This window comes from Apiospora kogelbergensis (genome assembly GCF_038363985.1).
Source record: "Apiospora kogelbergensis strain CBS 113332 chromosome Unknown utg000002l_segment0_segment0, whole genome shotgun sequence".
NCBI lineage: Eukaryota > Fungi > Ascomycota > Sordariomycetes > Amphisphaeriales > Apiosporaceae > Apiospora > Apiospora kogelbergensis.
Window position 1 is genome coordinate 3691956 of NW_027117419.1, and position 26644 is coordinate 3718599.

Here is a 26644-nt window from a genome sequence, read left to right on the forward strand (position 1 = left end):
TTTGGGCCGAGGTTGAGCATGTCGAAGCACGGGGTTTGTTCTTTCTTTGTTCCCAGTCTCGAAGAGTGAGATACTTTGCAGTGACAGTCCTTCGACTCATTACGGAATTTGATACTGCCCTTGGCAAGGACAATGCGCTCGAGAGGGAGAACCAGCGCCTGATTGACATTCTCGAAAACGACTCCGAGCAAGTCATGAGCTTCAAAGACGAGCTGCTATCAGTGGCTGAACGGAGCCGCCTGCAACGCGGTAAGCAGAATGGCAACAATCGGGGTGCCTTGATCGAGCTTTGCACAAGTGACGTCTCTTATGACACTACACTGTGGTTCAAGATCTTTCCCAACCTAATTCGGATTGCCTACGATCGGTGCCCCTTTACGGTCACCATTGGTCGTGATCTGGTCTGCAATCGAATACTTCAGATGTACAAGGGTATTGTGATCATGTCCGAACCCACCCGGGGACTCTACTATGGTTCTGACCCTGGAAGTGCTCGATACAATACGAGAACACCGGTGACACAGCCTGATGTTTTGGTTGAGCAATTCAAGCTATATCTTACATTTGCTTGCACAACCCTAGTCGATACCGGCACTGCTCAGCCTGGTCTCGTGCAGGGCAGTCAACACGCACGGAAGGGATCAAAGTCATCTGACAAGATTATATCCGCCCGCATATTATTCAAGTATTTGATTCCGTTACTACAGGTGTCGTCAGCTTCGGTTCGTGAGGCTGTTGTCCTGGCTATGGGGTCCATCAACATCAACATATACCGCACGTTGCTCGAAGAACTAGCTGGTCAGGTTGCAAGATGCAATGACGAAGCTCGAGCTCGAATTCACCAGCGCAGTAATAGTGGCCCCCGTCGAAACCGCAAAATGGATTTGCTGAGGACGGAGCTCACTCATGTCTACAAGCTCACGTCCCATTTCCTCAAAGAGCCTGAAGTTTACAATGACGACTGGATCCTGAATAACCTCACTCTCTATACAAAGGATCTCAAGCTATTTTTGATGGATGGCGAGGTGCAGATGGACTGGGAATTCCAAAAGCTGCGGCGTCATTATTGCGGCCTCATGGAGGAATTGTTCGAGGGTATCAACCGGGCCCGAGACCCCTCCAGGTGGTTGACCTTTGAGGCGCGCAAGTCCTCCTTTGCCCTCATGGAGGACTGGTGTGGCTTCTCTCCGAATCAACCACAAATTCGACAAAGAGAGGACACGATGAGGCAATCCATGATCGACCAGCAGTCGGTCGGCGAACGGGGAACATTGTCTGCTGCAATGGAGATTGAAAAAAGGAATCTGAGAACCGCGGCTCTAAGCTCCATGGCAGCTCTTTGCGCCGGTCCTATCAGCGTCACCACTGAGAGTGGCGTGAACTTGTCGTTCGACATACGACGCATGCTCGCATGGGTTGAGACCATCTTTAATTCAGGGAGCGACCGTCTAAACATCATTGGACGGCGTGCTCTCAAAAACCTCATCGTTTTCAACCAAGTCGAGCACTCGTATCTACTCGAGCACTGCATCGCACGCTGTTATTTGGCCGACGCCTCGAAAGTACTCGAAAGTTATTTTGCTGTTGTGACTGAGGTTCTTCTCCAACACACTGACTATCCTTCGCCTTTCTGGAGACTCCTGGGGCTGTGCCTTTTCACGCTTGGCAACGATGCCAGCGAGATTCGATCCAAATCAGCACGCGTTCTGCGGGCTCTCGAAGAGCGACAACAAGCCGGACGTACTTCCAAGATTCAAGATTTCGATATCAGCATATCGGACAAAACTAAAGCCGTGTACAAATTGGCCCAATTCGAAATCTCAAAGCGGCTTGCAAAGCAGCATCCGGAGCTTGCCTTCCACATCTTCTCCGAATTTACTCTCTATTTCAAGAGTCTTCAGGCAGGAGCTCAGCGTAATGTGGTAGCAGTAATCTTGCCCTGGATCCAGACCATTGAGCTCAAGATCGATCCCAATGGGGGCCCTATAGCCAGTTCTTACGTGCTTCTGGCGAACCTGTTGGAGATCACGATCAAGTCTAGCGCAGCTTTACACAATGAAGTCCAAGCACTATGGCAAGCACTGGCAACTGGCCCGCATCCGGGTAATGTCCAGCTTGTCATGGACTTCATCATCTCTCTGTGCCTCGAGAGACGAGAACAGAACTTTGTTGAATATGCCAAGCAAATTGTGGTCTTCCTGTCGAGCGCCCCAAGTGCGCCTGGTATAAATGTGGTCGAGTTTCTACTGTTGCAGATTACGCCCAAGGCCATGGTTCCCAACGAGAAAAGGGAAGCTGTGCCGCCGCCCCCAGATGTCAACCAATTGCCATATTGTGCTGATCTTGCTGAGGCTCTTCCGGTTGGTACCAAACAAGCTGGATTTTCTCTCGGGCAACTGGCCCTGATCCTGCTTGTAGACCTGATGGTATCTCCCGTACAACTCACTGCTGACAACCTGCCTGTCCTGCTGCAAGTCGTCACAGTTCTGTGGGATCACTATACCCCACTTGTCCAGGAGCAAGCCCGCGAGATGCTGATTCATCTTATTCACGAACTGGTCATTTCAAAAATGGATGACGCAGCACCGAAGGAGACGAAAGAGTCCATAGAGAATCTGATCGATGCCATTCGTCGCCACGACCGCGCCGTGGTTTGGAATTACGAGGACAACAATGGCAAAGTTGTCGACCGTGAGAATAGCGTGCCACAAAGCATGGAGTATCTCACCGCACAGGTTGTGAAAACCTTCGAAATCACATTCCCTGGAATCAAAGAGCAATGGAGCCGTCTCTCGCTGACATGGGCAACCTCGTGTCCTGTACGGCATTTGGCCTGCCGATCGTTCCAGATCTTCCGATGTATCTTGACGTCGATGGATCAGCTCATGCTAGGAGACATGCTCGCAAGACTATCCAACACCATTGCAGACGAAGACTCTGAAATCCAAACTTTCTCTATGGAAATTCTGACAACACTAAAGACGCTCATCGTCAAGTTAGATACGGATAAGCTCCTGGCTTTGCCTCAGTTATTTTGGACCACATGTGCTTGCTTGGAATCTATCAATGAGCGGGAATTCCTTGAAGCCGTGGAGATGCTTAACGAGTTTCTGGAGAAACTCGACTTCTATGATCCAAGCGTTCGCCGCATTCTGGCTGAGGGGCAACCTCCACGGTGGGACGGCTCTTTTGAAGGAGTGCAGAACTTGCTCTATAAGGGGCTGCGATCATCAATATGTCTCGAGCCGACCCTAAAGACACTGGACAAGCTGGTGCAGTTACCAAGCGACCACTTGATCGGGATGGATGACCGTTTGTTTTTCACCACCTTGGCGAATTTCCCCCGCTTCTTGGAAGCTATGGAACGGGACTTGGACACACTGCCCGAAGATGTCATGCAAACCGCGGACATTCTGTTTGCAGTTGCCGAGGCCCAGGGCTTCCAGTCCATATGTGCTGCTTTGGATGGGTTTATGAGCTGCGGGTACCGTAGCCCCCATGAATTCCTTGTGCAACTATTCTATGCCCTTCGTGACGTTTATCTACCCCGACTAGATGTCAGCATGCTAGTCATGCTAATGGGCTTCTTGACCAACAGCATACCACCAGTTAAGATCATGACCATGAGGATTCTGAGCGTCATCATCCCCGAGACGGAGATGAGGAAGCCCGAGATCGCCGGGCACGGTTCGGATCTGATTTCTCCCCTCCTGCGATTGCTCCAGAGCGAGTATTGCATGGAAGCCCTTGAGGTCCTGGGTAGCATCATGACTATGTCAGGATCTTCCATGGATAAGCATCATCTCCGAATGAGCATGACAAGGGCATCATCGAAAGCCGTGCGTAAAGAGTACGAGAGAACCCAGAGTCTATTTGGTATACCCGAAGAGTCTGGCTGGGCAGTCCCTATACCTGCCAAGAAGACGGACATCACGCGCGCCAATATCCACGCTGCATTCTATGTATGCCAGTCTGATGCGGAGAACGGGACACCGACGGAACCAACCCCCACACCCGAAGTCGAGTTTCACAATGATGATTTCCCCTATGGCTACTTCCAGGTACCGGAGCGCAGCGATACCATGATGTCTGATGATGTTAGGAACGAGGGTCAAGGGGGTGCGGATTTAGTCACAAAACTCGACAGCCTGGATGACTTCTTCGACGACATGTCTCAGAGCCCGCCGAGCGAGGGCCGCTCATCAAGGACCATCACTGAGTTCTCCCCGAAGGCTACGAAAGCACCACACAGCTCTACGATGAACAGATCCTACCCATTTTGCACCAGGCTAGCAGCAACACGTCGTTCCAAAATGGCTTCGTCGATCGTCCACCCCCTGGTGGCTTCTCCCCGCGCGACGTGCCTAACAGTACCAACACGATGAACCCTGGTGCGTTCAGCATTGCTACCAACAACCAGAACTCGATGAACCTGATGACAACCACCATCGTGCGCCCGCCCTTGCACAACCGATCCATCACGTCGCCGTCGGCGCCCGCGAGTTACACGCCCCAAATGGGCGACTCATTCACGTCAGATGATGAGCTGACCGAGGACGTCTTTTCGGATGGTGACGACGCGACGACGCTGGGTGGCAGCGGTAGCGTCGGTAGCGGCGGCGGCGGCAGTGGCGGAGGAGGCAGCGGGAGTGGCGGTAACCAGCACACAGGCGGGGCCGGCAGCGGTGCGTCGGGGGCAGCGAGAACGGCAACTTTTTCCTCGAGTCCATGATCCGCCCCGTCAAGCAGGCCACGCGCAGCCACATGCGTCGGCTTACGGGCGGGCGCTCCCGCGAGGCCGATCGCCAGCGCGACCTCTTCCGCACGCAGCAGCTCGGTCAGATCTCCAGCCCCCAAGTGCCCAAGGTACCCAACAGCTATCTTGTAAAGTCGCCCGACTCGCCGGGTGATATGCTGTGATCACGGGAATTTTATTATGTAGGGAAGGGCGGTAGCGTGGAAAGGGACATGAGATGGAACAAATGACACTTATTAATTCTACGAAAAGAAACGAACGCATCTGTGGAAAAGATGTTTTATGTGATAACGAGTCGCGAATGAGATTATCCTGGGCGCCGTAGCGCGTTCGATCGTTGCAAAAACAAGACACAACGTTCACTTTCCAGCCATCATACCATTGAACTGGTGGAAGATCTATATATCTATGCATGTTTACATGTTTGTGTATACATCGTCTGAGGAAATGCCCATGATGTTTTACCGTTTGGGTGGGAGCCGTACAAAGCGGTTCTCCAAGTATAATGACAAGAGGATAATGTTAAATGCACGGAATACTCATCTCAGATTTATTGGTACGTAGGGTGATGATCGGCCGTTCTTCAAAGAGCAGGCAGGAGGCGAACCGGAGACTGTGGACTACGGCCAGTCAGAACTAACAGAGCCTTAGGTAGCAAAATGGCGGTTTTTAGCATGCCGTAGTTGTACACCTACATTGCATAATCGAAAATCACGTAGCCCAATGTATGGCGTCCCGTCATTAGTTCGGCAAAGCAAAGCTGGCGAGTTAGTGGTCACAATAGATAACGAGATTTGTACCTGGGGGGTATTCACGCGTGATCTTTGGAGATAAGTATTAGCATCATTGGTGTTCATAAAATAGTTCTGATTGTTTGTGAGACGAACCCTAAAAGCAACATTTCTAAGCTCAAGCCCAAGACTCCGATCACATGGGTTGTGAGTGTTTCCTGTCCCCATGATAGAGGAGTGAAAGGGCTATCCGCTTGTCGTTATTTGGACTGCACCCTCGTCATGTGAAAAGCATCAAGGCCGTGTCGAAGTAACCAATATCCCATAGGAAATCGACATAATAAGGGTGGCGGAGAGACTAGTATCGATATCTGGTAGAGTAGTCTTTGGGGCTAACAACCAGACCACGGCCCTTCTTGGCGCCCTTGTAGACGGTCTCGGTAATGTCGATGAGCTCTTGTTTGTCTTCGAGAACCCAGTTGATCTTGTTGTTGTTTCCGGTACCGCAATCGACCATGATGTGTTTGTTGCGGAAGAAGAACATGATGGTGCAGGCGTCGTATAATTCATACATTTGGTTGAAGTCGGGCACCTGGTCGATGTCGCAGAGATAGATGACGCAAAAGTTGGACACGGCGTTGGCGATCTTGTAGAGCATCTCGTCCTGTCTCATACAATCGGGATCCCAGTCTCTGCCGAAGCGAATGAGGACCAGACGGTCCTCTTCTGACAAGATGGCCTGATCCACATGCCATCCCGTCTTGAGATGCGGCAGCACGAACGACATGATGACAGCTGGGAGATGCTTGTTTGTGACGTCGGGGGGCGCGAGGTCGGGAGGCGCGAAGTCGGAGTGGAAGATCCCACGATGACCACTGTTTGGAGTTTGGCTTAACGGGAGAGAGGGAGTGTGGGGTGGGATTATGTAGGCATTTGGCATGTACGTCTGTAAAGTGGGGGAGCCAGCTTTAGACTGACGAACGGAGAATGAGGTACGTGGTACAAGCTTATCTGCGTGGGCTAGTCCCGTAACGGAAGGCGGTCAAAGCTCTGTCTGCAATCAAACGGACTAGCTGGCAGAATCTTCAGGATACCTTCAACTTTTTTAGTGGAGAACATGCTAGTCTCCCTTCTTGTATGATACGGGAGCATCATGTGAAGAGTGCAGCAATTTGCTAAACAAATACACATTGCGCATACATCACGTCAATCTTGTGTTCCGGTGGTTCGTCTCACTCAAGGGGCCCAGATATTCCTTGGCTTGGGGAAGATGATGAAGCGCAAGAGGATCCCTGGTCGGGATGCACCTAATCTCGACCCTACAGATACGACAAGACCTCCCAAGAGGAAGCGGAATGTTGTTCACGAGGCACCCACCTCGGAAGAGATTCACACAGCGAGGCAGCTTCACCACCTCTTGACATTTGAGCAAGACTTGCGCAACTCCCGCCACGGCCTCCAGTCATTCAAGGAACTCCTTGATGGCATCGTGAACGACAAGCAAGATACCAATGGCGCCAGGCTTGATATCCTCACCCAGTACCTGGATCTGACCAAACCCAGGGAATTCGAGGATGAGGTACCCGTCTACCTTCCTGACATCATGGAGACTTGGAGCTTGGCGGCGCAAACGGACAACGAGATCGTCATGTCGGCAGTCATTGTCGTCCTTGCCCTGCTCCTCAGGGTCATATCAGACCATAGGGAGCTTGTGCCAACCGGTTTGGGTATTGCCCGTACCCTTCTTCAGAAACGCCAACAAGAGCTTCTTGCCAAAGGTCTATCAGCCCAAAAAGGGAGGGATTTCATCATTTCGCCGGCCTTACGATTGATTAGGGAGATAATCTGTCTAGACGGCGGTGTCCTCGCTGCGCCGACATTCCGAGCCAGAAATTCCACTTTGAAGTCGTTAGCAAGGAATATGGGCCTGCGCTATCTAGGCGAAGGTGTAGAGGATCCCCAGAGGCCTTCTATCAGGACTAATGCCGTCAGAGTGTTCCTGAGCTGCCTCAAATTTCTCCAGGTTGAAGCCAAGAAAGAGTTTCTGTACCAGAAGGATGTTGTGGCCGCTCTGATGCGAGACCTCAGGGAGGACCCTTCCTATCTCATCATGGAGATCCTCCATACCTTAAGAGACACTGTTGTGCTGGACTCGAAACTGCCTAAAGACGTTAAAATCCGGCTCCTCAACGCACAATCGCTGATACGTATATCCTCACTCTACACATATCATCGCGGGCCATCGGCAGCAGATGCTGCTCAGGAGGTTCAGGAAGCAGCCCACACATTCCTAATCGCAGCTTGCACAACCACGGCAGCCGGTATAATACGTCCTCATGGAGGCTATTATCCAGATGGAGCTGATTCTAATGCTGTCATCAACTCTGATCCCGATGATATCAACGAACCCGGTCTGGAGAGTGTGCCCTGGATGGATAAGTTCGACGATGAAGTACCCGTACGCAACACTTTGCTTGCGGAGTTCATTCAAACACTTCGGCCATGGTCGAGTCTAAAGCAGAACGAATTGCTTATTGCCATATTTACAGCCTGCCCTGAGCTCGTAGCAAACTATTATATCAACAAAAGGGCGTTTGGCTTTGAACCGAAGTTATCCGCCACTTGGATCGGCTATTCCACCCTACTTTTCAATTCCATACGCCTGAATATTCCACCATTCTTCGGCCACCCCAACGAATACGCCAAACTACCGCCACCTACAGCCGTTGTCCTCGGCAATATCCTCCCACTCCCTTTGGACGCGAAGACGATCTCCCGCTGTTTGACACTCACCCAGAACTCCAAACTCATATCCTTCTTCGCGATCCGCCTACTCGTGGTATCGCTAGAAAAGCTCGCAGCTGTGCTGGAGATGCATCGGCAGGCATCTTTGTCATCGAGTTCGCTCTGGAAAGATGCTGCCCGACGGCTTGTTGACGAGTTCTGCAGGCGCATGCCGAACTTGAAAGATATCATCGTAGGTGCGTATCGTGCTTTGTCAGATGATGACCTTTTGCAGCGAGTCGCTGTGACGCGATGTTTGCTGTTGTATCATGAAGTTATCCCTCAAGTCGCACTAGCGGCCAAGTTTGACTTCTCTTCCTTACTTTCAACTGCTATCAAACGGTTCGAGGTGTCAGAAGAAGAGAAAGAAACTCGGTCGTTGCGGTTGATAGAACTCGAAAACATTTCTGCAATCGCCGAGTATTCTCCCGGGATGAAATGGTTCTCTCACGGCAAGGACTTCAAACACTCACCCTTTATGACCTTGTTGCGGCTATTCACCGAGAACACCCAGGGGATGTTTACAGAAAAATCGACGAACATATTATTGTTTGTTGCTGAAGCGCATGGTCTCGTCACCGGCCGGTCACGAGGTTCAGGCATTGAGCCGTTGATAAAAGCCCTCAGGAAGCAGAAACGCATCGATTCTGAAATATGGACTTTCCTGAACAACTGTGTGGAGAGGTGTGCCAGGTCGCCCATCAAGTACCAAGAACTCATCATGGAACTACGATCCGAGCATGCAGCTGGGGCAAAGGGGTCGGAAGACATTTCCGTAGCACCTTTGATGATGACTATGGTAGAGCAGTTACCGTTCGCGGTGTCCTCGGCTACCAAGGAGGAAGCTCTCACAAGCCTTGCTGCTTTTCTGTCCGATTATCTCAGATTTTCAAGAGATGCGGGCATACCCGAGGTGTTACTCAAGGATGTACTTCATAGGCTCAAGGGAGCATTTGGGAAGACAGCGGCGGCAAAGGATCTCTACTTGGCGGACCTTCATGCTCCAGACGACGAGATGGAAGTTGACGAGGTCCCTGCAACGAACGGTCAAACTGAGGCCGGTCCTGGCGATTTGGACCAGGATGAACAGCAACAGCTTGAACAGTTGCTGCATGTGCCAGTCAAAGTTAGCAAAGACAACAATGCTGTGATGAACTGGGCATCCAAAACACCGGAAGAGCTTGTGGAAGAAGGCTACACAGCATCGGTCATCTGGCTCCTCGCGTCTGAGCACCCTAGTATCCGCAAGGAGGCACTGACCAGTTTGAACAAGATCGCACTCAAAGTCAAAGAATCAAGCTACGAAGAGAACGAACAGGTTTGGCTTCTACTTTCGGAACTGACCGAGACGGCCAAGCTAGTCATTGGTGACGGCGCAATGCCTAACACCATCCTGGCCTTCGTGTGCCGTGCACTTGACATCTTGAAAAGCCCGACGCATGCGTTGTACCCGAAGCTCAATACATTTCTTACTCGCGGACCTATCTGGGATCTCGACAAGGTTCCAATGGTACAGGAAATCCTGCACGAAGGGCCTACGGCTGACGAAGCCTATTACACTGAGCTGAGCTGGCTTCTTGCCTATCTGCTAGACTCTCTCCGGAGTACTGCAGATGTGGCCGTCTTCCACAAGAGGAAGGTATTTGAACGGATCTTGATGCTGATGTCCAACCCTTACATGGGGCCAAATCTTCGCAAACAGATACTGCGAATCATCTACAGAGCTACGACGGTGGAAGGGGGAGCGATACACTGGTGACTCGTTTCGGCGGAGTGAGCTGGCTGTCGGCACAGGGTTTCACCAGTCCGACGGATGGTGCTGTCTGCAGGGCCCTGGCTAAGCGACTATGTGCCACCTGCAGTCCGGAGCGACTCGAGGCGTGGGCCAAACACTCGGGGAAAGAGCTCGAGGAAACACTGTAGATAGAGAACAGATAGGATAGTGATGATAATTTGCCGTTGGAATTGGAATACCCACAGTTTAAAGATGCGCGCGAACGGGGAAATTGGGAGAATCGGCTGTTAAATGTGTAGCGCGGAGGAATTGTAGATCCAGATATCTCTGTGTTCGGGCGCTCTCCCTGTGGAACTCGTTGGGCCCCGTACTTGCGTCACATTCAAGATGCTCCGAAGACGAGGTGTACACGCCTTGAATGCTCGATACCTGGCGCTTTGAGCGTTCAGTTGCACTACTGGTGCATAAGTAGAACCGCATCGGTCTCCGTACAGACGCTGGCAGAAAGGAGAAGGATGTTAAATTGCACCGGACGGACTGAGATATCTTCTTGATCGGCAGAGTGGAGGGCTCTGTGGGGTGATGCCAAGCAGCATTACGAATCGCCAGAAAGCGATCTTCCAAAGCCATCCGATGATCCGAATTTGGGACGGCCACATTCTGGGCCACCAAGGCCACACAACATACGACGACAGCTGCTGCCAGACCATATTTGGTGTACATGCATATGTAGAGCAGAGAGTACGTATCCGTACTGTATGACGAAACAACCGCCATCTCCACTTCTATCCGCGTCACGTAGGCCTGATCTCTCGTTTCAGATGGCCGCCGGCCAGAACAACGCGTGCGCCCAGAGCGTGTTTCATGTGCTTTGGTATCTTCTTTTTCCGTCCACTGGAAAAGTGTGGCTGTACAGGGCATGTGTTGTGTTTGTCTCAGAATGGGGCCAGCAATTGCTTGCTTACTGCTCACATTCTATAGTACATATCAATGTTAGTTAGACCTGGCCCTGCCGTTGGATACAGGAATAGCAGAAAAGCTTGTTGGCCATCACTGACCATATGTGGCCAATGAGAGGCGGTGCAGCGTCTAGGTATGAAACGGCGCAATACTAATACTCTACCTGCTACCAACCCAACAGGGCGGACGTTATCGAGGCGTATATCGGTTGACGGGCTGTGGGCATCAGCCGTTGCACTTGACTAGCGACCTCGCTACCCGGACCCTAAGCGCCAAACATTCCCGAAAAAAGACCATTCTGAGAAGGCTCTGGCCTCCCGTCCCGTGCAGTGGTGCCTCAATCCCTCTTGGGCTATGCAATGCAACCACGCAGCTGGAATGATAGGTGACTTCCCCTCGGGATCAGCAAGCCATCGGCCATCAGCCATGCAGCCGTGGTCGTCCTACGTCGTCGTGGTGGTGCCAACGCAAAAGCGATTCGCCAGTCCCAAGGCATCTGCTCTGCCGCCTCTCTGCCCCCAAGTCGAGCCAAGTCGAGCCAAGCCTCGACCCCCTTCTCCCCCAAGCCCGTTCCAACTTCCAAGCCCCTCTTGGTTGGCTGCTTGGGGGTAGCAATTGTTTCCTCCCTGGCCCCTGCGTCGCTTGCATCAGCAGACTTTGGAGGTCCACCTGTACTTGCCATGGTCACCAAAGTTGGCGGTGGTGTTCTGTATCAACCGAATCTCTTGTAACATTGGTTACAGATCGGCAGCAGCCAGCATCTTGAAAACCGGGTCGCTCGGGGAAGGGATGGGGCTGCCTCTGAAAAAGACGAAGAAAGGGAATCCATGGCAACGTATGCACATGGGGGTAGATTCGTAAGCTGTGCCCCAGAAATGATGCATGCTAGGTCCTGGGTTCGACACAAGCGCTGCACACTCGCTATTCTTGGGACTCCCTATCATCGTGCTGTGCGTCTGGTGTCACTACACTACTTGTACAATGAGCCTCGCCCTGTTTGGAACCAACAGTCTTTTTCTTTTTCGTTCTTCTGCCCAAGGCAGGCTGTGTGTTTCTAGTTTTATAACGGTAGTGAAACATTTCTTAAGTCTTCGGGGCCTCCTTCTTCCCAGAGACCCAAGATAGACAGGACTGTGTCTTCGTCTTTTCCCCGGGAGTAGTGTGCTTGCTGCTCACCTCACTGATATCCTTTCGTCCCTCTCCGCACGTCCCGTAACAGTATATCGTCATGTACGCCCATTCGCTCAAGCGGCGCTCACGCCTGCTGTCGCCCGTGTTCATCTTCTTCTTCAGTCTGTTTGTCTTCTTTCAGCTCACCCGCTGGTGCCGGCCCGCCTCCGGGGCCAGCGATCGGGTCTTGGTCGAGGAGGAATCAGGGGAGTCGTGTCGGCACCACGAAGGCCTCTCCGACGTCTTTGTCGTCTTCAAGACGGGTGCCACCGAGGCCCTGGACCAGGTGCCCACCCATCTCGCCACCAGCCTGCGCTGCGTCCCCAACTACGCCATCTACTCCGACTACGACGAGATCATCGACGGCGTGCACGTCCAGGACGCTCTCGACGAGGTCCGCGATGACATCAAGACCACCCATCCGGACTTCGAGTACTACCAGCGTCTGCAGCAGGGCGGCCGGTCCGCCTTCTCGGACGAGGAGAACACCCAGTGGGCCGCCACCGAGAGCACCATCGCGGGCCGTGACACGCCCGGTTGGCGCCTGGACAAGTGGAAGTTCCTGCCCATCGCCGAGAAGGCGCTGCGCCAGGGAGGAGCCACCACCAGTTGGTATGTCTTCTACGAGGGGGACAGCTATATCTTCTGGCGCAACATCCTTGATTGGATCGACAACCTCGACCCGGCCGAGCCGCATTACCTCGGCAACCCCATGATCATCGGCGACGTCGCCTTCGCCCACGGCGGCTCGGGCTTTGTGTTGTCCCGCGCCGCCCTCGAGATGGTTGTGGAGTATCGCCGCCAGAACCTCGAGTTCTACGACCTTTTCACCGCGAGCCACTGGGCGGGAGACTGCGTCCTGGGCAAAGCCCTCGCCGACGCCGGCGTCCCCCTGCTCTATGCCCGCCCCAACCTCCATGGCGACCACCCGTACGAGCTCGGGTTCCTCGGCTCCGTCTCCGACCCCACGAGCCAGGACTGGTGCTACAACATCGGCAGCTATCACCACATGTCGCCATCGGACATTGTGCAAATGTCCATGTTTGAGCGGAAGTGGAACCGAGGTGTGAGTAAACCTAACCCCCTTGATAGGCTTTTCCCCAAGAAAAAAAAAAAAGCAGTTTGCTGACCTCGATCGTTTTCACAGAACCGAACCATCTTGCGACATGGAGACGTGTTCAAGAACTGGGTCCTGCCGCACATCAAGTCACGGCGCGACGGATGGGACAACATGTCCGAAGATGTCGTCGAGTACCCCGAAAACACAACCGTCACTATGCGGGACTGCTACAAGGTCTGCCTAGGCCAGCCGGACTGCATGCAGTACTCGCTCTCGGGACAGTCAACGTGCCGGACGTCCCGCATGATGCGGCTCGGCCGCCGGCACCCCGCGGTCGAGGGCGAGGAGGCCATGGCGTCGGGCTGGATGACGCACCGGGTGAATGCGTTTGTGGAGGTCATGGACGAGTATTGCGGTCAGGATGGCTGGGTATTACCCTAAATGATTCGCCTCGTCTTTTTCTGTCCTTTGTCTATTTTGTCCATTGGTATAGATGGTCAATTGCTTTTTTGTTGGAATTATATGGAGCGTCGGCGTCAAGGAAAGGGGTTTTTATCAACCAAACATCATCTGCAGGATAGCGGCGGTCGATGGGAAACCAGGAGCATTGCATTGCATCGGTTGGAGGGTTACTTGGGAAACAAAGTCCCGGATACCCATGGAGGGGGAGGTCTATAAGATAGCGAGGCTTCACTGGCCATCATCAGCGTTTTTGCTGAGTCTGTACTACAAGAAATTCAAACAAAACCATTTGAAATAACACTGAAGCCGTTTAGTTCGGAGTGCTGCCTGTGGATTATTAATAGGCGCCCGGGCCGGGGCGCTGATCTGGTGAAGCACGTTTCCGTGGTACGGACAGGTTCCAGCCAGGTGGTCATTGACGATCCGACCGGCTTCCTCGACGGCAAGGACGAGGGGTATCGGCGCATTGGGTTGATGGGGAGGCTCGAGGTCGTAGCGCCGCCCAGTTCGTAGCTCTCCTATCATGGCACCTTTTTTTGCGCCCAAGCCAACGGGACAAGTATGGGTTGGGATGCGTTCTGGACTAAGCCCAACGACCCCTTTTCGTGAGTTACAACAAGAACATGAATATTCCGACAAACCAAAGAACAAAATATACACGCGTGGCTGGCTACGTAACTATCATCTAGGGAACCTTCATGCTCAATGCAACGAACCAATATGCGACTTTTGCAAATCCATCCGTCCATATCCTGGCCGGTTCGGACACGACAGCTGTCATCGGACGCCGGGTGTGAAGCCGTCCCCTATTAACAACGAACAGGCCAAGGCCCTTTCCTATTTCCAGGTTAGCAAAATCATCCCAGTACCCTTCGTGAGTAGGCGACTAGCTGGCTGAGTCAATCGTCGTCGTCGTCAATGACTGTGAGTAAGACGTGGATCAATATTACAGAGGCAGCAGATGAAACAGATGCGGTTCTAGTCCACAGAGTCGATTTCACACCTGGAGTGAGGTGCGGGCTATTGGCTTCGTACAAGAGGTAGACTTGATGTTCGTTGAGGTACATATGCCTCTATTCCGGGAAGGTTAGCCATTGCATCGGTTTTACTTCGTGATAGATTTCGCTTCAGCAACGCATGCAGATATATGTATAAGTAGACATGGGAGTATAATTTGTTACCATGCCATGAGATGCACCAACTCGCCTGTATGAGCTTTGAAGCATTCTCTGTAGTAGGTGATACATGAAGGCCATCTCGGGCGTTTTAAGCGGGCCAACTATCAGTTGGGTGATTGGAAAGATGATGTTGACTTCAGCAGTGATAAGAACAGACATTGGCGATGCACGTAGAGCTAATTAATGGCGATACTCAAGGTTTTCTCGCAGGTATGCAAGGTATCAGGAAGGGGTGTCTCGGTTTATTCAGACAATACAAAGGCTATTAATGCAGGTGGCAGAGTTGGACCCTCTCACACACGCCCCGCAGGCAACCCTCTATTGTGTCTTGACTTCCTGGTCAAGCTCAACAGCCTTGACGTGCTCGTGGCTCTCCATAGTGCTGATGGAGTCCTTGGGGAACTCGACACTAGGATTGGGAAAGGAGACAAGTCAGCTTGAGTTGAGAAATATAGTAGCAAAGCAGAGAGAACGACGGGATGTGGGTTGGGCGTTTGGGAGGGGAGGGGAGGGGAGAGGGAGGTGCAGCAGGTAGCAACATACGAGAATCCCTTGATGAGGTTGTATTCGTGACCGATCTTGCCGCCCTGGTCTTCGGCGTGCTTCTTCGCGGCGGCGATCTGGTCGTCTGAGGCGTCAGGCTTGCAGGTGACCTATTGATGTAGTTGTTAGCCACATCCGCGGATGAAGAACAAACCACTGCACACGTACAATGTAGGTAGGCATTTTGGCTTGAGTAGAGTTGCGGAAGAAACGCTCAAAGGTTGTTGTTTTCGGATAGTATGGGTGTAACGGAGTGAGTCGAAGAGTTGTTGATGGTCTGAGGAGAAGTTGTCGAGGAAACACGGGATACATGGGTATTTATTAGCAAGAGACGGCCGCCCTATTTGCTGAGGAACCAACCCCATCCATCGCCAGCTAAACACACTACGCGAACAACTACGTACAGCGTTGATAAAGGAGTGGACGCTCAACCTGCATACGTCATGCCGCTAGCATATGCCTAAGCTTTCCTCTTGAAGCCGAACAATCAGTCACACACCATACGAGACGACAGCCATCAGCGGCCGGTGACCTCACATCGGGAAGAACGTGGATCGGGGTTCCAAGTTTTTGGGACGCTTGTTTCTCGCGATGCATCTACCACAGACCTGCTACTATATTCTGTGTCTGACTTGCACCCGCCATCTGCTACGTATGGTCCTTGGCTGCCTGACCGAGGCCGACATGCTGCTATGCCGTGAGTATGGGCAGTAGTATGGGGGCAGTGAGGGGTCTTGTTGCTCGGCGTTGGCGACCTGCGACTGGTGTTTATCTTATCAAGCCCACCACCCACTGCCCCTCCGCCCCTCCCCTAAAGCCAGGGGTCCCGCGCTAGGGCGATACAAAGGTACAATCTGCGGTGTCCCACCTGTCCCCACTTCGGTAGAATCGATAAGCTCTGATAAGATATCCGTCTTGAACTTTTTTTTGCTGGTAGGAGCACGCCCCAGACGGAGAGTCGTAGATTATCGCATTCTGGCTTGCGAACGGTTCTGGTGCTTTGTACATTAGAGACGCCGCCATCATGGAAGACCAGTCGCATAAGCCTCATCGCAAGGCGAAAGAAAAGAAGAAGCATAGCGGTGGTAAGTAACACGTCTTGTCCCTTCCCAGGTGCTTTGCCTGACTGACTTATTTCTTCTAGATGTGAATCCCAAAGCCTTTGCCGTTTCGAACCCGGGCAAGCTTGCGAGGCAGGCCGCTCGCTCGCAGGATATCAAAGAAAAAAGCTTCCATGTTCCGCTCGCCGACCGTACACCCGATGCAGCCCCTGCACCTCGTCTCGTATCGATCGTTGGCCCGCCTGGCGTTGGAAAGACAACACTTCTGAAGTCGTTGGTTCGCAGATATGCCAAGGAAACTCTACAAGAGCCCCAGGGCCCAATTACCGTAGTCACCTCCAAGAAACAACGATTGACCTTCCAAGAATGTCCCAACACGTTAGAGGCTATGGTGGACACGGCCAAGGTCGCCGATATTGTCTTGTTGATGATTGACGGTAACTACGGATTTGAAATGGAAACCATGGAATTCCTCAACGTCTTGAGTGCCACGGGTATGCCTGGAAATGTCTTCGGTGTCCTGACCCATCTGGACCTGTTTCGAAAGCCACAAGCACTGAAAGACGCGAAGAAGCGATTGAAGCACCGACTCTGGAGCGAACTTTACAACGGCGCCCACCTGTTCTACTTGTCTGGAGTCATCAACGGACGATACCCTGATCGTGAGATTCACAACTTGTCGCGTTTCCTCTCGGTCATGAAGAACCCCCGACCTTTGGTCTGGCGGAACTCGCACTGCTACTCTGTTATTGACTCGTTCCGGGACGTGACACATCCCACGGCCATAGAGGAAGACAAGAACTGCGACCGAACTATTGCCTTGAGTGGATACTTAAGGGGCACGAATCTTTCGGCGGAGGGACAACGAATTACTGTACCTGGCCTCGGCGACTTTACCGTATCTCAAGTTCAGGCGTTGCCGGACCCATGCCCAACACCACAAATGGTACAGGCGATGGCAAAGATAACAGGCAAGACTGGCAGGAGGAGGCTGGATGAGAAGGACAAGAAAATCCATGCGCCCATGTCCGACAGATCTGGTCTTAAAATCGACGGAGACGCGATCTGGATCACGCGAGACAAGGGTTTCAACTTCGACAAGGATGCCGAGGGGGTCGAACGCGGCGAAGGCGAAGAACTCATCATCTCGCTGCAGGATCAGAAGAGGCTGCTTGGCCAAACGGACGATGGCGTCCAGCTTTTCCGTGGCGGCGAGAAGATCTCAAAGGTCACCGAGGAGGACACCGGCAGGAAGAAGCACAGAACCGTCAGGGTGGCTGATAGGGATGACGACGAAGACGAAATCATGGACGACGAGGGCTTCGTTAGTGGCGAGGAGGATGCTGGGTCAGACGAGGAAGCCGAGTTCAGTGAACAGAAATTGGGCAAACTTTTCCGGCAAGATAAGGACAAGACTGGCGACGAGGACGATTTCGCCTTTGCCGACAGCGACTCCGATATGGGAAGTCTTGGCTCAGTGTCCGAGGGCGAGGACGATGATGACGACTCCGATGCCGATGAGGATGAAGAAGACGACGACGAAGACCAAGCAGGACGTCGATGGAAGGAGAACCTAACTCAAAGGGCTTCTAGCATGTACGGCAACCGCCCATCATATCGAACCGCCGATCTTGCACGACTGATGTACAACACCTCTATCTCTGCTGATGAGGTTCTGCAACGTTGGAAAGGCGAGGTTGATGAGGAGGAAGACGAAGACGACATCGAAGCCGGCGACGAAGACGATTTCTTTAAGAAGAGCAAGAAGGAGAAGGACGCCATGACTGATGATCGCGCGCTACCTGCGTACGACTACGAGCAACTAGCCGCAAAGTGGGCCTTGCAAGACAACGTCGAACTCATTCGAGAGCGCTTTACCTCTGCAAATCTCAATGGCGCTGATGGAGAAGGCGATGATGGCGAGGACGGGTTTGGGGACGAAGATAGTGAAGGCGATGGAGAGTTTGAAGATCTTGAAACTGGCGAAGTTCATAAGGCCGAAGCAAAGCCAGCGGAAGACTTTGATCAGGAGCGTGCCCAAAACGCAAAGCGTAAAGAGGAGCTGAAGCTTCGGTTTGAACAAGAAGATCGTGAGGGTTTTGCCAACGACAAGGCCAATGCGCGGCGTGAAGCTGGTGCTGATGCCGACGAGTTCGGCGAAGACGAATGGTATGACCGGCAGAAGGCTGTCATTCAGAAACAGCTAGACATCAACAATGCCGAGTTCGAGGCACTGGATGACTCCCAGCGTGTCAGCGTCGAAGGATATCGCGCTGGTCAATACGTGACCATAACACTCGAGGGTGTACCAGCCGAGTTCACCGATAACTTTGATGCTAGCATGCCTATCATCATTGGCGGAATTACTCCGACTGAAGACCGTTTTGGATTCTGCCAGGCGAGAATCAAGAGACACAGATGGCACAAGAAGATCCTCAAGTCCGGAGACCCCCTTATCATCTCTTTGGGTTGGCGCAGATTCCAGACTCTGTAAGCACCATCTCCCCCTTGCCTTTTTTGGCTATTTATACTAGGACGTCTAAACTAACCGAATTCACGCAGACCTATGTATAGCACATCTGACAACCGGACAAGAAACCGCCTCTTAAAGTACACGCCTGAACATATGCATTGTTTTGCTACCTGGTGGGGTCCTTTAATAGCACCCAACACTGGTTTCGCCGCTTTCAACACCATGTCATCCCAGAATCCTGGCTTCAGAATCGCTGCCACTGGCACCATTTTGAGCGTCGATGAGACAACCGAAACTGTCAAGAAGCTCAAGTTGACTGGCGCCCCTTACAAGATCTTCAAGAACACGGCTTTCATCAAGGACATGTTTAACTCGTCTCTTGAAGTTGCCAAGATGGAGGGTGTGGCCATCAAGACGGTTTCCGGCATCCGTGGCCAGATCAAGAAAGCTCTGAGCAAGGACGATGGCAAGTTCCGTGCTACATTTGAGGACAAGATCTTGATGAGCGATCTTGTGATTATGCGCGCCTGGTATCCTATCAAACCTCACCGTTACTACAACCCTGTAACAAATCTTCTGGGAGGATGGCAGCCCATGCGATTAACGGGTGAGGTCCGGCGAGATCAAGGCCTGGCTACGCCACAGAATAAGGACAGCAAGTATAAGCCAATCGAGAGACAAACGCGTCGCTTCAACCCTCTACGAGTGCCGCGTGCTCTTGCCGCCGAGCTGCCCTACAAGTCCCAGATTATCCAGACGAAGGCTCAGCGCCACAAGACGTACACGCAGAAACGTGCCGTGGTACTGGGAGGCGAGGAGAAGAAGGCCCGCGACCTCATGCAAAAGCTTACGACGATCCGCAAAGACACAGTTGCCAAGCGTCATGCCAAGAAGGAGGAGAAGCGTGTCGAGTTCCGCAAGAAGATGGCGGTCCTCGCCGACAAGAAAGAACAGCGCGAGAAGAGGGAGACCAAGGACTACTGGCGCTCAGAGGGCAAGAAGAGGAAGGCGGACGAGAGTGGCGGAGGTGGGAAGAGAAGAAGATAAGTCTCGCTCGCGTTGCTCTGATTGGGTGCTGGGAGGTTCGAGTCAAACAAGACGTATACTTAAATCTATAGCATCTGCCCGGTTAAGAGGCCTATACAAGAGAGAGCTGTTATATTCATGCTGCCATGGCTTCGTCCCTTATCCAGCCCCAGCAATTCGTTAATGCCTTTTAGACAGCAGTGGACTAACACAAGTAAGATAGGGGAAACCTTCAAGCGGTTTACTGGGTCAAGGAGCCAAAGGTTCCATATTTGTCTCCTTTCCCTTTCACTGTTAGAATCGAGGCAAGTCTCCAGCTGCTGCTGTCGGTGTTGCGTTATATGCTTCCGTTTTTATTTGGTCTTCTTAACAAATAGACTCTGGGACGATCCCGTCAAACCAGATTTCAATCTGAAAAATAAAACATCTCGGCCTTCACGCACGCCGCCTTTTGCCACAAATCCCCTCTACCATCACGAACGTATTTTCTTTCCTTCCTGCAAAGAGCTTAATCGACCTGCCACCCTGCCGTTGGCCATTCCGCTTCTTCACCCTCGTCTCTTTCGGAAAAGGGAGACTTCACTACTCGCTTCAATGACGCGCACCGTGATAGTCCAGAGCGAAGAGAAGGATAGCGTTGGCCACTGTCACTACCAATTGGAATGGAATCTATTGCCAATGGATATTCAGGAGTTGGTCTTGGACCAGCTTCATTACGGTGTATCTTCAGGTAGCCTGAGCACGTCGTACGCCAAACTAGCATCGGTATGCCGAGAATGGCAGCTAAGATTCGAACCGCTCGCTTTCCGGCACTTGGATCTGGAGTCGTCAACGTTAGGCGACTTTGAAAAGTACATCAAGCGAGTCGAAAACCGCCGAAGTTACATCAACGGCATCACGTTCCAGGTTAAGCTCAATACTTACCGGAAATATTTGCGACTTCGCCGTGAGACGCAAAAGGATAGATTTGACAACAACGTTGTTTTCACTAAGCAGGTCACGCGGTTGTTCCAAACGCTGGGCAGAATGTACTCTGGCTACGACTTCACACGCCAACGGTACAATCATGGCATGGAACTAGAGTTGGTGGTCAGCTGCGATAGCGACAGCGACCCCGGGGGAACCACCGTCTATGTGAACAGGTTTTACAATAGCCGCATCGACTGGCACATGGACACCTATGAAAGTGAGCAGGGCGCCTGTGTGGCGCTTCCCTTATTGCCCATGTTCGATAAGTTCATCATGTCGCGTCAATCTCACCGCATCATCAACCCGAGGACTCTGTCGTTGATCCTGTCCTACCTGCCTCAAATCAAAGTAGTGGTGCTCGAGCCGTGGCTGAATCCCTTTGACGAAGAGGAAGGTGAGAAGAACAACAAGCAAGAACAAACAAAGCCACCTGCTTATCGTGGACAATTGCTGACTAACACCACGAGAACAGATTGGATCCAGCTGGTGGAAGCCCTACCCTCACATGTCTATAGGATATCGGCCTGCGAGGTCTTCAGCTCGTACAGGTGTGACGTGCCCATGGACAAGAGTGACTGGCATGTTCGCCGACGCCCTGCCCTCGCAAAAGTGCTGATCGACTCGACTGTGCACCTGGAGAACGTCTCTCTCTTGAACCTCATCGATGCCAGGCACTTCTTCGCCGACTTTTGGCCCGGCTCCCAGTCGCGCCGTTGCGGTGGTGGTGTCGCCACCCTGCCAGAGCTACCCCGATGGGACAACCTGCAACTTCTCACACTCACGGCCAACTGGTGCCGCCCCGACGGGACCATCGACGACGTTACGGACAACATACTGCTGGCGGCGGCCCGCGCCGTCCTACGGATGCCCCGCCTCCAGATGCTGCAGATTTACACGGAGGGCGCGGGGAGCATCAACTACCAGCCCGCGCTGCTTTGCTACGAGGCCCACGACGCCCATACCACGCTGTTCTGTGCAACGGCGTGGTCTACCGACGTGTCGCGGCACGTAGTCCGGGCGTGGGAGACCGTGGCCGACCATAACACACGCCACGAGCTGCGGTTTGTCCACGAGGGCGCGTCCGCGTGGCTCGCTACGCGCATAAAGTGCGCGGCGGACATGCACTTGCTGCTCAAAAGGGGAAGGGAAATCATTGACCCGGAAAGTCACAAAGAGTTTGAGTGGTTTGGGTTACCGGACGAGTCCTAGGCAGATCTCCATTTCAATCACTGATGATATAACTACTATCTGTCTCTACTTTTACCCGCCCCTCTTGCCTCGAGTGATCATTCAATCGGCTCATTCTCAGATTCGACATGTGATGCCACACAGGTTGCTGGAAGACCCCAAGTTCTGGGAGACCTGTCTGGCCGCCCCCTTTGGCTTGGGAGGACTTCATCAGCGTTGCCGGCCAACCGTCAGGGGCTATGCGTCGCGATGTCAAGGGATACTTCGGTGGCCGACCTGAGCAGGATTCCGATCGAAACCAAGGAGGCGACGTTTGGGGCTCTTCTACGCTAGTACTCGGCAACCACCTTGACGGGCCTCGTATTCCCATGTCAGGCCGGGTTTTTGTATAGTAGCAGTCTGACTGCTGACGATATTGGCCTCATACGGGAGCATCAACGATGGTCGATCGCGACGGGGAAGAACACAACATAGCCGCGTCTTGACTGCCCGGGCAGACATTTCCTCAAGACCTGCATGAACAGCGCTACCCAAACAGGTAACCATCTCGCCATTTTTTATGCAGCTATGAGGCATGCAGGAGTGATACCCGTTTTTCACGAAATCACAACTGTGCATATGTAACGTAGATCGATGCGGCGGGCTGAGACAAAGGAAGCCAGTTTTATTTTGTTCTTCCTCCTCCTGCGCCTATCACAACTCCCTATCTAGGATTCTTCGTGCCTTCTTGATGCAAAGCCCGGAAGCAACCGAACAATCGCTAATGAGCAATCAAACTGTCTTGCAGATACATCGACTGCGTCTGAGGATAGAGGCTGCACCCCAGCTCCCATGGACCGCCGCAACAACGAGGGAGATTTCCAGGGCGAGTCCTAGTCTCTAAGCACCGGCTCATGCCTGGCCTGGGTTTGCACTTCGGTCGTTCAGGATGAACATGGCATTTCTCGTGTTAAGGGGCTCTAATATGCTCTAGTTCGTACAGCCAATACTTATAATAAACCACCCTTTTCAACCTCGTCTGGATGAGCAGAGCAGAGCATTCGAACGGTTCTTGTGACCTGCCAAATTTGTCACCGAGCCAGTGCATCCTCCCGCTGATTTTCCACGATGCGTGCGCCGACTACTTTGCTCGCCTTCCTCGGCCTCCTGGCCAGCGTGGGTGCTGAGATGAAGATGAAGAGCCCGAAGCCCATCGCCAAGAAGGGGCGCGACGGACCATGCGGCGACATGGACCCCTATGACCGGACCAAGGTCGAGGAGTGGCCCGTGAGGGGCCACGATGTCGGCCTCAAATTCTTCGAGAACAACACGTACGTCACCCTCCAGGCGACGGTGATCGACGAGGGGTCCATCGAGGACTTCCGGGAACTGCGCCCAGAGATCCACGTCCCCAAGGCAGACGACTACTGCTTCATGCGCATCCGGGGTGTCAAGAAATGGATCGGCAAGGACGTCCTCTTCCAGGCCAAACAATATGTGCCAGGCCGCGGCTACAACTTCACGGTATGTTTTGAAGCGAACCGAGAGAGAGAGGGGAGGGGGAGGGACGAAGAGAGAAATAAGAGAGACTGACCAAACCAACCCCCGAACAGTGTGCGGCCGTCAAGTTTGTGAAAGGAGGCCCCCACAAGCCGACCTGCCGAGGCTTCCACGACGGTCTCGTCAAGATGGCCGCGAGACCAATGGACCACGCGCCGATGGAGGAGGGCGACGGACAACCACGAGAGATCGAGGCCCGCGAGTGGGAAAATAAGTATGGCACTGACGAGGACGAGGAGGACGAGGAGGACGAGGAGGACGGGGAAGAGGATGCGGACGATGCGGAGGACTAGTGGGGCCAAGCCCGCACTCTGGCATGGCGTCCAGAAAGAAAGAAAAAAACAACGACAAAGATGAGACGCAACGGCAGATGGATCGACAGGCCAACAACTTGCCTTTTGCCCGGGGAATGGCTAGATGGATGGTTGCATCGGCTATCGGGCTGCATGTTCTAGAACACCCAAAGGCTATCTATCCTCCTGCCCATCGGAGGAGCACCACAACATCAACAACACACACATCAAATTGAATGACTTGGATGCAGGGATGCAGGACATTGTAGTGCCGCTTGGTAGTATAAAACTTTGAATTCATCACCAGCCCCCCTCCCCCCGTGTGTCCGAGCTGGAGAGTCAGTGGAGATGGGACAGAGCAGCCAGGGTGGTATCGTGTGTTTTTGTAGCCGGCACCTCATTGGTCCACGTTGGGCGGAGGACTGCCCGCCAGTCTTGTTCCCACGTCCTATCCCGCAATGGGAATTCGACATCGAATTCGGCCGAATGCCATGACAGGCGCCGCACCACGGCTGATTAGGCTATTTGTTTGTTCGCCTGTCATGACGTGTAATGACGGGTGCGCGAATGCAGCCAGAGGGGAAGGGTCGGTGTGAAGGGTCGGCATGTCCCAACGAGCCTGGTGAAAGTTGCAACCGATTACTGATCTATTCCCCGGTTTGGCTCGTTCCTAGTGCCTTGTGCCTTGTGCCTTGCGCCTTTCATAGGGGACGCGGGAGGGAGGACCAAGACAAAAGAAAACGAACTTCTGATCGTCGGCTCCAGACTCGCTCTGAAGGTGGTGACCTGCCTGGCCTGTGTGCCGGTGTCATGCATATGGCCAATGGCCCTGCCTTGCTACCGGCTCTCGCCTCGCTTCTAGCGGAAGCTGCAGCCATCCTCCCCGGCGACGCCATGTCCAACACATGCCCACTATACCTAGACAGACTATCCCCGTCGCCCATTCTCTGACGGCGTGCGGTCGGGAGCTAGTCAGCACCCGTCTCTCTACCTTACTTGCCATCCATCATACCATTCTACCATGCCCAACCCGAACCACGGACACAACAGGGACGCGAACACTCCGCGCACTATAGCGCCACGGGGCGGTCCTCACCCTAGAGTGCTGGCGCCTCAACCGCAGCTCAAGGGCAACATAAGACCCAGGCGCCAGATAACCAAACATGCCGTGAGTCTTGCATATACATGATGCCCCAGCCATCCCCTGACCGTCGGGCTCGGCTAACGCAGTCTTCCCATCAAGTGTAAGCCGTGCCGAGCGAAAAAGGTCAAGGTATGTGTCGTAGTCCTTTTTTATTTATTTCTTCCACCTAACCGAGCACTGAACCGGTCCCCAGTGCGATGGGAACTCGCCATGCACGCGTTGCACTCTGCGCGAGATAGAATGTGTCTCCAGCCTCAGCAGTGACAAGATTTCTCTGCAACATGCCCATGCCGACTTGGAGATCCAGAAACGGCGCGAGGAAGACTACAAGACTGTCTTCACTGTTCTGCAGAGCGGAAGCGACCAAGATGCCACCGAGATTCTGGCCCACCTCAGGATGGGAATGGACGTCAGCGCCATTGCCAAGCGTCTACGAGAAGCATCCCGAGACGAAACCGCGATTTCCTGGTCTTCTGGTGACCGAGATATGCAGCCGCCTCCCCTAATCCGCGCAAGCCAAAGCCAACAGCCACCTGGTCACTACGCACGCTCGACCAGAGCTTCCTTGTGCCGCTGTTTGATCGCAGAGTATGGGACGTGGAGGAAGGGGAAGGGGATACTGAGATGATTCAGCATGGAACGGAGATATGGCAAGACCATCTGTTACAAGTAAGCCAAAACTACAACCACACATCCCGGCCTGACTTCTTTGTATCGTATATTTAAGGCGTGTGATCCAGCTCCGGTACTTCGGCAACCTGCCTTTCACGAGCGGAGTAAAGCGAACCATTATCCGGCGAACGTCCAAGCTGTGCAGGTAGCCAACATTTGCAACGATATCTGGGCAGCTATGCCGGCAAACTGCCGGTTCGGAGGTGTGTGGTTTCCCACCCTGCTTTTCCATAAAGGAACCTCCCACACATTGCTGGGCCGCTTACTAAACAGGGCACAGGATACTCGACCAAGGGTGCTCTCTCAGGAATCCTCGATATAGCCCGTCAACTGATTGCCGCCGGCACCCCGGCGCGCGAGATCACGGGCGAACACCACAACGTGTTAGCCATTGTAAACCCCGCCGAGTTCGCCCGCTCGTCCCTCCTGTCGCAGTGGGCGGCCCGGTTCATCTTCAGCGTCACGGGCACGACCCGCAGTCTCACATCGATTGCCGCCGCCTGGCGCGTCTGGGTTCTGATGCGGTGGCGGATCGATCCGTCGCCCGAGACGTACGCAGCCATGCCGCCCTGGATGCGGCCGACCATCAAGCAGCTGTTGTATCCCCACGTGGAGATTGTCGATTCCATTGCCTATCCTAAGCTGCGAGATGCTGTCACTTCCCGTCCGTCCATGCAGGCCCATCCGAATCTTCTGTGGCTAATGGATGCATACCGAGGCTGCAGGTAAACATGTCCCTAATATGGAAACCACACCACACACGGCCGCTTATGCTGTGCATATGGAAGGCCTAAAGCTGATTTTGGCGTTTCGCAGATGTAGCTTTGCTACTGATTTCTCGGAGATCGTTTGCCTCAACAAGATAACTGGCCAACCGGACTTCACAGATTACGCAAAGGT

At 53.2% G+C, this 26644-nt stretch overlaps 9 protein-coding genes across 9 annotated transcripts; 7 read left to right on the top strand and 2 right to left on the bottom strand.

Annotated features, from left to right (window-relative positions):
* Positions 1–194: 194 nt before the first annotated feature.
* On the top strand, positions 195–4732 carry PG998_004119 (uncharacterized protein; the record flags this gene model as incomplete). Its single annotated transcript, XM_066870937.1, has 2 exons — positions 195–4219; positions 4297–4732. 2 exons carry the CDS (start codon positions 195–197, stop codon positions 4730–4732), a joined length of 4461 nt encoding a protein of 1486 aa, XP_066734687.1.
* Positions 4733–5845: 1113 nt separating this feature from the next.
* PG998_004120 (mitosis protein DIM1-domain-containing protein) lies at positions 5846–6274 on the bottom strand (the record flags this gene model as incomplete). The annotated part of the gene is made up of 1 exon (XM_066870938.1): positions 5846–6274. One exon carries the CDS (start codon positions 6272–6274, stop codon positions 5846–5848), a length of 429 nt encoding a protein of 142 aa, XP_066734688.1.
* A 483-nt stretch (positions 6275–6757) lies between these two features.
* PG998_004121 (uncharacterized protein) lies at positions 6758–10030 on the top strand (the record flags this gene model as incomplete). The annotated part of the gene is made up of 1 exon (XM_066870939.1): positions 6758–10030. One exon carries the CDS (start codon positions 6758–6760, stop codon positions 10028–10030), a length of 3273 nt encoding a protein of 1090 aa, XP_066734689.1.
* A 2164-nt stretch (positions 10031–12194) lies between these two features.
* On the top strand, positions 12195–13637 carry PG998_004122 (uncharacterized protein; the record flags this gene model as incomplete). Its single annotated transcript, XM_066870940.1, has 2 exons — positions 12195–13202; positions 13284–13637. The coding sequence occupies 2 exons, from the start codon at positions 12195–12197 to the stop codon at positions 13635–13637; spliced, it is 1362 nt and encodes a 453-aa protein (XP_066734690.1).
* A 1517-nt stretch (positions 13638–15154) lies between these two features.
* PG998_004123 (uncharacterized protein) lies at positions 15155–15562 on the bottom strand (the record flags this gene model as incomplete). Its single annotated transcript, XM_066870941.1, has 3 exons — positions 15155–15245; positions 15380–15489; positions 15548–15562. The coding sequence occupies 3 exons, from the start codon at positions 15560–15562 to the stop codon at positions 15155–15157; spliced, it is 216 nt and encodes a 71-aa protein (XP_066734691.1).
* An 841-nt stretch (positions 15563–16403) lies between these two features.
* PG998_004124 (uncharacterized protein) lies at positions 16404–19960 on the top strand (the record flags this gene model as incomplete). Its single annotated transcript, XM_066870942.1, has 3 exons — positions 16404–16464; positions 16524–18930; positions 19003–19960. The coding sequence occupies 3 exons, from the start codon at positions 16404–16406 to the stop codon at positions 19958–19960; spliced, it is 3426 nt and encodes a 1141-aa protein (XP_066734692.1).
* Positions 19961–20533: 573 nt separating this feature from the next.
* On the top strand, positions 20534–22117 carry PG998_004125 (uncharacterized protein; the record flags this gene model as incomplete). Its single annotated transcript, XM_066870943.1, has 2 exons — positions 20534–21302; positions 21381–22117. The coding sequence occupies 2 exons, from the start codon at positions 20534–20536 to the stop codon at positions 22115–22117; spliced, it is 1506 nt and encodes a 501-aa protein (XP_066734693.1).
* Positions 22118–23203: 1086 nt separating this feature from the next.
* On the top strand, positions 23204–23928 carry PG998_004126 (uncharacterized protein; the record flags this gene model as incomplete). The annotated part of the gene is made up of 2 exons (XM_066870944.1): positions 23204–23599; positions 23689–23928. 2 exons carry the CDS (start codon positions 23204–23206, stop codon positions 23926–23928), a joined length of 636 nt encoding a protein of 211 aa, XP_066734694.1.
* Positions 23929–24949: 1021 nt separating this feature from the next.
* PG998_004127 (uncharacterized protein) lies at positions 24950–26473 on the top strand (the record flags this gene model as incomplete). The annotated part of the gene is made up of 2 exons (XM_066870945.1): positions 24950–25100; positions 26052–26473. 2 exons carry the CDS (start codon positions 24950–24952, stop codon positions 26471–26473), a joined length of 573 nt encoding a protein of 190 aa, XP_066734695.1.
* Between the last annotated feature and the right edge of the window lie 171 nt (positions 26474–26644).